The sequence below is a fragment of the Drosophila obscura genome, unplaced genomic scaffold (assembly GCF_018151105.1).
Source record: "Drosophila obscura isolate BZ-5 IFL unplaced genomic scaffold, ASM1815110v1 contig_1, whole genome shotgun sequence".
NCBI classification, from domain to species: domain Eukaryota; kingdom Metazoa; phylum Arthropoda; class Insecta; order Diptera; family Drosophilidae; genus Drosophila; species Drosophila obscura.
The window spans coordinates 3,682,309-3,692,508 of NW_024542679.1; the positions used below are offsets into that span (position 1 = coordinate 3,682,309).

The following is a 10,200-nucleotide window of genomic DNA, read 5'->3' on the forward strand; positions in this document are numbered from 1 at the left end:
TAATTAATGCACATAATTAGCCTGTAGATTGGTGTAGTAGAATGGAAAAAATTGTAAATTAAATATTGAGAATTTTTGAAATGGATTCGTAATTGTATTATTAATTGCACTTAATTGAATTATGAATAATATTTGATTTGATTTGATTCATAGGAAGTGGAGTCCCTGCAACAGATTCACAATATTCTCGGAAGTTTTTGCAAGGGCACATGACGAGGGCTGGGAAATCATTTTAGCTGCGGCTGCAGCTGGAGCTGGAGCTGGTGCTGGTCCGACGCAAGGCTGCAAGATTATGGGAAATGCGAGAAGTGGGAAATGAAACCCCAGGTAGTGCGGGAAGGTTGGAAAATATTGTGGTCTGTGGGTAGAAGAATCTGGGGAAAATTTATAGCTGTGAATTATGTACAAGCTCCTTTTCTGATTTATATTGAAACAATGTCTGTCATCCACATAGAAATTGATATTTTTATTGTAAATATTACTCCATCTTCTCTCAAATACTTCATGTCAATTTATTTTCTCTTTTATCTCTCTTCATCTATCCAACCAGATATTTAATTTTAATTATATTTCTCTAAGCCAAACAGCCCTCTGTCTTTCTCAATTCTCGGACGAATCCAATGTCCAACAGGAACTGCTTTCGCCGAAACGTTTTTGTCATTTCATGCTGACAATTATGATCGATGGAATGGATACAAAAAGAAACCAAACTGTACTTCGACTATGCCCACCCAAATGGACTACGTGACTGAATCAAACATAAATATTATCTCTTTTTTATTAGAACAAAGCCATCTATCTGTATGTGTCTGTGTGTGTGTATGTGTGTGTGTGTGTGGCACAGTAAAAAACCCAATAAAGCCCGCTAAAGGTTTTGCCGCCTGTGAAATTTTTTTTAATTATAGAATCTAATTTGTTTGAACGCTCTTTTATCTTTTATGTTATTTTTTTTTACTTTGATGATTGATCATTAGGTCTAAGAAAAAAACACCGAAAAAAGTAAATCCGTCTTATGTAACAAAAGTAAAAAATTGCAAAAGCTTAAAGCTAAAAAGCATCGACCTTCAATCTCGAGCCAAATTCAAATTCAAACTCAATTCGAATTCTCAAAGGAGCCATTTCGAAAATTTATTGTTCAAACAATTAAACAAAAAAAGGGGGAGAGATACCTGGGTAGACTGGGGGGAGAGGGCGGGCGGAGATCGGATCGGAGATCGCTTATATTTGTATGTAGTTTGCTTCACTTATTATGGTTTGATCATGAGACTTCAATAAAACAAACAAACTGGTTGACCAAACTCCAGGGGGGAAGCATGGGGTTCACGTTTTATATAGATGGCGGCTAGTCAACCGTTAAAGGTTCACGGTCAAGGACAAGGAAATCCCAGTGAATGGTCGGGTATATCTGTATCAGTATCTGCCTACGTGTCTAGAATGCCATGAATCACGATTCTCCAACTCCAGCTCCAGCTTCAGCAGCACAATTTTGTGACTTCTGGAACCTTGGGCGTGTGTGTGTCTGTTTGCATATTGTTTGCCGTCTTATATCTCGAACTCAACTTTAGAATGAGCAAGCGTGCACAATTAAATTTAAATATTTAATAAAAAAAAATATACAAAATAAGAGACTTTAAAAGCAACAATTATAGAGGCTCAATTATGCAGCCAGGCCCAGCCACCAGGCACCAGGCGGAGCAATCGCACACACAAAGAACGAACAATCGTAGAGAACTAATAAAGTCGGAAGAAAAGTTCGCCCAAGGCGTAAAGGCATTCGAACGTTTGAGAGATTAAGATACATGCTTATATTCGTATATATACATATTTTGCATGTTTTAACAGAAACCTTAAGCTCAAATTAAACTTTTGATTGGCTTCCTAAAAAGAGTGCAGTGCATGCCAATCGGAAGTAAATGTTTAGCTTAAAAATGTGAATGGATTGGGGGCAATGCTAATGTGGGAATCGAAACTGAGTAATGTTATCCAATGAGTAATGTGGGAAATGTGTTGTATAGCAGAGAATGGCAGAGAAATATCATAGAATTACGGCTGATTAAATCTTTCGATGCTCCTTTATTAATGGCAGTTTTAGATACATTTTTCATAGATAGATACTTCTAATAGTAATTCTCATATCTCTTGCACTCTCACATACATTTTTCATATTTTTTTCTTTCATTTTTAGATAATTTTCCTGCCTATACAACCATCCCCATAGCCTCATTGAATCATAACATCCAATCGTACAATTCAATTTGTATAATGAATCTATCAGCGTGATGATTATGTTTCTGTATGCCTTCTCCTCGCAGCTGGATAATCTATTAGATTTAATAACTTAATGCCGCTGCGTGATCGTCGCAGATCCGATCGATCAGATCGTCGTGTAGCACGATGATGTGTTGGCTCATTATCGGCTCGTTAGCACAATCATTTGCTTCGATCTACTAATTTGATCGGTTTGCATTAACATTAGACAGACATTAGTTGGAGTTTGTTAGTTAAACAGTCGCTCCATGCAGGCTGCAAGGATGACCAGATTGTTGCAAGTACAAGTGCACATACACATATGTAGATCAATGGCAAACCCAGTTTTGGCTAAGCCGCTGCCGCTGCCACTGCCACTGTTACTGCAAATGTCATTCTGACCAATTTGAGAAGCAGTTGCCAGCCTTGCCAGTCGGGAGCAGCGCTGTTATCAGCTTACAAAAATATGTAATAATAATACCCATACCCCACCCCACCCCTAGCTAGTGATTTTTTTCTCTCGATCTGATCTGTCAGCTGCCATATGCAAATTTCATTCACCAGATGTTTTGACGCGGCACGGCACTCACTTATTTTATGACATTATATATGTAGATCGATCTAGTTATAGAATTTTTATGGCATCCAAAGCTTAGTTTAATGTGGCTACACTTACATACTTACGCATGCAAATTAGCTGTTAAATGTGCTTTTAAAAAATTAATTGCAATGGCATGCGAGTGAGCCGCCTACTCAGCCGCACAAACACCAAGCACACATTGAGGCGCACTTCCTGTTTACCAGAACTTTGTTTTGCTTATTGACTTTCACTCTATCCCGTCCCTAAATGATCCGCATTTGTATCCGCCCCAGATGTGGTATTCAAGTTTTCTAGCACTCATTGACTCATTCAGAATCTGGTGACATTTTCCTTGGTAAGTGTGGCGTGTACCTACGATTTTTCCCCTGGAAAATTTCAGGATATAGTATTATTTTCATTGAGAACCTTCGAAGGTGCCCGAGCGGCTTGTTTCATTCTTCTGTGTGCTATGTGCTTCCAAAATGATTTGCGATTGTATCCGCCCCGGAATGTGGTCTAGCGCGCATGATCCGCATTTGTATCCGCTCCAGTTGTGATCTAGAAATCGTTGAGTCATTGAGGATTTTTCATTGAGATCTATTGGCCAATGCCAAAGGTTTTTCTGGTTTAAAGTGGCATTTTCCTTGATTAATCTTGCCCGTGCTCATTAAGGCAGGATTTTCTTTAATTTCTTGTTGTATTACATTAAAAAAAATTCAGGATTTAAAGGCAAAATAATTTGTATGCAAAGAACTGTTGAGAATTAAATCCCTTTAAAGTATACTCAACATTTTGCTACACTTTCGTAGAAATATTCGAGAACTGTACCTCTCCAAAATCGAAAACATTTTGCTTCTGCTATCTTTGTTTTGATTTGCTTTAGTTTTGTTTTGGTATTTCCTCCGCTCACAATCTTTCAGGATCTGGTGACACAATAAATGTTGGTTCATTCAGAACATTTTGCTTTCGTTTCTTGTGGTATTCCAATTTGTTTAGGCTTTTCTAATGACGCTTGAGACAATTCCAAATGTTTTGGTTATTTCAACGGGTGGACTGACGCGCGCACGCGCTAATGGTTTAACCCAGCGCCAGCCGCAGCCCCAGCAGCAGCGCCACCAGCACCAGCAAAAGCACCAACACCACTATACGTTCTAGCCTGTTGCCGCACTTGAACTTGGTCGAGTCAGGCCCCGCGATTCTCGACCCACTGCCAAATGCTCCAACCTGGTGAGAGGAAACCCCACGACACGACAGCAGCAGAGGTAGCAGCAGCAGCAGCAACCACAAGAGCAATAAACCAGATACAGCTGGGGCCTGTGGGGCTGTCTCTCGGAGCAACTACGTCACAGCCGCGTCATGCGAAAACCAGTCATCGGATTCAACGTCGTTTCTGTCCCCATCTCTCGTCGTGGGCCCTCGTCGTTGGCGTTCGGCAATTCGGTTGCTGGACTCTGGGGGGTATTTAAGCACTGGCAACACGACCTGGAGCATGCATTGATTCGCTATCATCCGCTCTAAAGACTTGTGCCCAGCCTCAAGTAGTTTGCTGACTCTGTTTGTTGTAATACAATTAGCTGAAAAGGATATCCCAACCGAAAACACACACACACAAGAACCGTCATAACAGTTTCGAAGTCGCGAAAGGATCCAGAAATATACACCGACAAAATATCCGCCGTGAATCGAGAGTTCTTGTTCATTCAGCTCAATTCTAGACGCAAACAGTTCAGTTGCAGGAGCATTTTCCCCAGCCAGTTTTTCCGCGCGCCAATAAGCAGTGAAAGTGTCAATACATTTCGAGTGCTTATTGCCAAAACAAATACGAGAAGAAACAACTGAAAAACCCAAACAAGCAAATAGTATTCTAAGTGTTTTTAGCCAACACTTTGCATAAATTTTTGTTATTCTCACTAATCACAAAATCCAACACAAAACAAAATGATGGCCGTTGCAGCAGCCCAAAAGAATCGCGAGATGTTCGCCATCAAGAAATCATACAGTATTGAGGTGAGTCCAAGTCGCAGTCCCCCCCGATCGACTACCAAAAGAAAATCCAAGAAAAACATACAGCAAACCAAAACAAAAAAAAAACGAAAATAGAGAAACGTTGGTGGTCTACGTGACTAGTTAAAGGTTTATTTCGAAAAACCTGTCGTTGAAACGCGTGTCCGCCCCATAAAGAGGCATTTCTTATTTAATTTGTTGGTTTTGCAAAATCCCAGTTTTTGTCCCAAAATTTGCCAATTTACACCTCTAAGAACGGCGGCCCAAATGGAAATGGCAGGCCTACCAATCACGTAAACGTCGCCCAAGACGGCCTCTGATTATCCGAAGTTATTATTTAACAAATAAGTGAAAGTGGTTGCCCTGCCCCTGCACTTACCCAAGACAGAGCCACACAGAGACAGAGGCACCTCATTGTTGACTCCAACTTGGAGTCTGTCTGCCAGTCTGTCACCTGTTTATGTTTATGTTGCGGCAACAAAACCGAAAAAAAAAACAAAATATGAAATCAATAAAAATGATTCAATGGATGGCACATCTTTCATCAGCCAAACCCGAACCCGAAAACAAGCCAATAAACAAGTGAAAACTGCAACCTGGTGGAAACCTTTCCACAGCTGCATTTTTTCCATTCCATTCATAGATAGAATCGTATTGGATATTTTGTATATCTTTCAGCCATATATCATTTATCTTGGCACCTGCCAACCGCTCTGAACGAGCTCTACAGCCGTGTGACATCGCATTAAATTAACATCACAATCAATGGGGTTTCATGAATAGAGTTGGCTCCCCCCCACCACCACCACAATAATAGCCAAAAGAAAAGATCTGAAGACGCTTTCACGCCACAGACACACTTTTTATATAAGAGGCCCCCCCCAAATTGCGCAATGCTGCCACTGACATAGAGCCACACACACACACACACCAACAATCAAGCAAACAAACACAGCAAAGGTCAAGGCAATCATCCAATTTCCGTTGCATATCCTGTCTGTCCCTGTGTCAGGAAAAGTGTCACTAAAATGTAAATCTCTTTCTATATTTCAGAATGGGTATCCATCGCGCCGTCGCAGCCTGGTGGATGATGCCCGCTTCGAGACTCTGGTGGTCAAGCAGACCAAACAGACCGTCCTGGAGGAGGCGCGCAACAAGGCAAATGGTAAGCACTCGAAAATCATTAGCAACAAGTGGGGAAAACAGTCGTCAACAAGTGGGGGCAAAACACTCTTAAAGTGGCTTAAATTTCAGTTTAAATTCACTTTTTGCCTGAGTTTATTATTTATTTTTGTATTTCCATACATTTTATTTATTATTATTTTCCCTTTTGTTTTAATATTATTTTTAAAGACGCTTCTCTGGAGGAATGCATTCAGCAGGCCCAGGAGCATATCCCAGCCGAGCAGAGTGTGGAGCTGCAGGACGAGCAGACCCATCTCGAGAACCTCGAGTTGCCCATGGAGAACGACTACGTTCCAGGTGCTTATTCTTTTCATTTAATTCCATCCAATCACTTTTCTGCCTTATCCCTTTATGATTTTGATTTTAATTTTGTGATTTTCGTTTTGATTTCGTTTTTAGTTGAAGATTTTGAGATTGAGAGCGCTGAGACGGAGCAGTCGCAGGAGCCAGCGGGCCAGACGCCCAAGAACGGTAAGCCCCCATCCCATACTGCATGCCCCGCCCCCGCCTCTCCCCTAAGTAGTACTTAACTTCTGAGGAGCTTTTGAAAAGTGTGCGACATTGATTTAAGTGCTTAATATGATAAAGTACTAGAGAAAAGCGACAGAGAGAGAGAAAGAGAAAGAAATGGAAAGAAAACGAAAGAGCAAAGCACTCAGCGCTCAACCGAACAATTGCGGGGGCCGTTGAGACAGCAAGGAGTGGAAATGTCGCATTTCCCTTTTTCATTTGTTACGCTCGACTTGATGGAAATATGAAATGCGTGCGCCTGGCAACCCTGCCACCCCCACACACACACACACACACACTAGTCGCCCGGCCACACGTAGCCCGATTATCGTTTACGTGACCTTAAGCCGCTTGCCTCATGATTGCATATTTTCTCTCTTCCAGATTATGGTCTTACCGAGGAAGAGATTTTATTGGCCAATTCCGCCTCCGAGTCCCCCGAGGCTGAGGCAGCCATGCAGAGCGCCGCATTGGTGGTGCGTCTTAAGGAGGGCATCTCCTCGCTGGGCCGCATCCTGAAGGCCATCGAGACCTTCCACGGCACCGTCCAACATGTGGAGTCGCGTCAGTCTCGCGTCGAGGGCGTCGATCATGATGTGCTCATCAAGCTGGACATGACTCGCGGCAATCTGCTGCAGTTGATCCGCTCGCTGCGGCAGGCGGGCTCCTTCAGCAGCATGAATCTGCTGGCCGAGAACAACATGAGCGTGAAGGCGCCTTGGTTCCCCAAGCACGCCTCCGAGCTGGATGACTGCAACCATCTGATGACCAAGTACGAGCCCGATCTCGACATGAACCATCCCGGATTCGCCGACAAGGTCTACCGCCAGCGCCGCAAGGAGATTGCCGAGATTGCCTTCGCCTACAAGTACGGAGATCCGATCCCATACATCGACTACAGCGATGTGGAGGTCAAGACCTGGCGCTCGGTCTTCAAGACCGTCCAGGATCTGGCCCCCAAGCACGCCTGTGCCGAGTATCGTGCCGCCTTCCAGATGCTCCAGGACGAGCAGATCTTCGTCGACCATCGTCTGCCCCAGCTCCAGGAGATGTCTGATTTCCTCCGCAAGAACACTGGCTTCTCTCTGCGTCCGGCCGCCGGTCTTCTGACCGCCCGCGACTTCCTCGCCTCCCTGGCCTTCCGCATCTTCCAGAGCACCCAGTATGTGCGCCACGTCAACTCGCCCTTCCACACCCCCGAGCCGTAAGTGTCACCGTCACCCTCTAACATCAAAGGGGGACAAAATAGCTCTTTGTTCGCCCCTAATTGCATTTTGTTGGCAGTGAAAGGGCGGTGGGTTTCCTGCTTCCTGCTGCCCTGCTTCCTGCTGGCGGCAACCAACTTTCTCTTGTTTGAGAGAAGAGTAAATTGGCTTCAGCGGGAAGCAGGAGCAGCAGCACGATACCCATCTTCTCATTTAGCCTGGCTAATTGCTTTATGTGCGCATATATTTTCCACACATTTTCTAACCATTATTTCTTGCCCCTTTTCCACTTTGCAGCGACTCCATCCACGAGCTGTTGGGACACATGCCGCTGCTGGCCGATCCCAGCTTTGCCCAGTTCTCGCAGGAGATTGGTCTGGCCTCCCTGGGTGCCTCCGATGAAGAAATCGAGAAGCTGTCCACGGTGAGTTTCCACTTAATTGAATTGCCAGCCCCAAACCCAATGGCCGGCTAATGGCGTCCGATGGTTGTTGGCCTTTATGGCAGCGCCTACAGTGACATTGCCACTTTTTCGTGCCTGCCCCCAAGATCATTGTTTAGTCATTAACTAACTTGTGTGTGTGTTCTCTCTCGCTCTCGCTCTCTGATTGCAGGTCTACTGGTTCACTGTTGAGTTCGGTCTCTGCAAGGAACACGGTCAGATCAAGGCCTACGGTGCTGGTCTGTTGAGCTCCTATGGCGAGCTGTTGCACGCCATCAGCGACAAGTGCGAGCATCGCGCCTTCGAGCCAGCCTCCACGGCTGTGCAGCCCTACCAGGACCAGGAGTATCAGCCCATCTACTATGTGGCCGAGAGCTTCGAGGATGCCAAGGACAAGTTCCGTCGCTGGGTCAGCACCATGTCCCGCCCCTTCGAGGTGCGCTTCAACCCACACACCGAGCGCGTCGAGGTACTGGACTCTGTGGACAAGCTGGAGACCCTCGTTCACCAGATGAACACGGAGATTTTGCACCTGACCAATGCCATCCACAAGCTGAAGCGTCCCTTCTAGAGTGGAGGTATCTCTGTCCAAATCTGCACCCACCCCCGCACAGTCCCCACCCCACTCACATACAGGTGCAACGGTCTCATCTTATACAAATTAATTTTAAATTGACATACCGCACACAATCCCTCTCCCTCGTAAGCCTGAAACCTGAAACCACACGACCATTCAGGGCATCGCATATTATTTTTTTTATGTTTTTGTTTGATTTATTTTATTTTATTGTCATTTGAAGTTCTGTTTGTCTCTACCAAGAAAAGCATATTTATTATTTGATCATCCAAATACCCTGTAGAACACCCCCGCCCCACACACAGCCAACCCCCCCACCCACAACCCCCCTGTATCACCACAACTATTATTGGACCAAAAAATCGTTAGACTTTTAAGTGATGTGAAAACAAAGCCAAGCAAAGCGAATTTCAGTGAAGTGAAAGCAAAGTTCAGATCTATCACACGGAAAACCGCTTATATACTCAGACACACACACACATGTGCACACACAATTTGTTTTTTTGTATTATATTATACCTTTTATCACACAACCTCTCTCTCTCTAAATATTTACCTAGACTATATATATACACACGATATAGTATTCGCGGTATTTGAACATTTGAACAGAGAGAATATCTTAAAGAGAAAACTTAACAATAGAACAGAATGGAAACAGAAACAGAAACACAAGAAAACAGGAAAATGTGTAGAAGAACAAAAGAAAACGGAAAAAAACAGAGAATAGAATTTCTTACATTATACAATAACTGTAAACGACAACTATTGTGTACTATTATTATTATTATTATTATCTATTATTATGCTTATGACTATTACGTATTGTATTGTAGGTATGTAGAGTTTAAATTCTATTATTTTATTTAAGTTTTGTGTATTAATAAAATAAAAAATGCAATTGAAAAATAATCACTCTTTGGTTTTTATCTTTTTTTTTGGAACGATTTTGTATTTAAATATTTTGGTTGTCTAGACTTTGATCCTTTGGTTTCTAGATTGAATTCTTTGGTTTTCCGAAAATATCAAACTCTAAAGTCTGATTCTGTTTAGGGAACATTTTATGACATGAAAAGGGAATATTTATTTGAAATTTGAAAAGATTGACTTACAACAAGAAGATTATACATTTTTAGATCATTTACGAAAAGAAAAGGAATGGGAACAAATGAATTTTAAGAAATTAGAAGAAATATAGCAAGAAGTAGTAACTGGAAGAAGTTGGAATAATATTGAAAGAAAGGAAGAAACAAAGGGAAACAAACAAATATTTTCTAAAAGAAAGGAAACTGTAATGGATACGGAGATTACTCCATTAAATAAATGAAAATTAGATTCAAGTAATATCTTCAAACTATCGATCTATATACAAACTTAATCAAATATTGAACAAAAATGTACTTAAAAAATCAAATTAATAATCAAAAACCCTTGGACCAATATATATATA

The 10,200-nt window shown here is 42.5% G+C and overlaps 1 protein-coding gene across 2 annotated transcripts; it reads left to right on the forward strand.

The window, feature by feature from the left end:
* Positions 1 to 4,326: 4,326 nt before the first annotated feature.
* On the forward strand, positions 4,327 to 9,598 carry LOC111069525 (tyrosine 3-monooxygenase). Of its 2 annotated transcripts, XM_022359626.2 has the most exons (7): positions 4,327 to 4,834; positions 5,885 to 5,996; positions 6,185 to 6,313; positions 6,416 to 6,487; positions 6,911 to 7,730; positions 8,029 to 8,155; positions 8,346 to 9,596. In XM_022359626.2, the coding sequence occupies exons 1-7, from the start codon at positions 4,766 to 4,768 to the stop codon at positions 8,742 to 8,744; spliced, it is 1,728 nt and encodes a 575-aa protein (XP_022215318.2). In that variant the 5' UTR covers positions 4,327 to 4,765; the 3' UTR covers positions 8,745 to 9,596. The 2 variants fall into 2 exon arrangements, with proteins under 2 accessions (XP_022215318.2, XP_022215319.1); XM_022359627.2 differs by lacking the exons at positions 6,185 to 6,313; positions 6,416 to 6,487 and having other exon boundaries at positions 8,346 to 9,598.
* Positions 9,599 to 10,200: the final 602 nt, after the last annotated feature.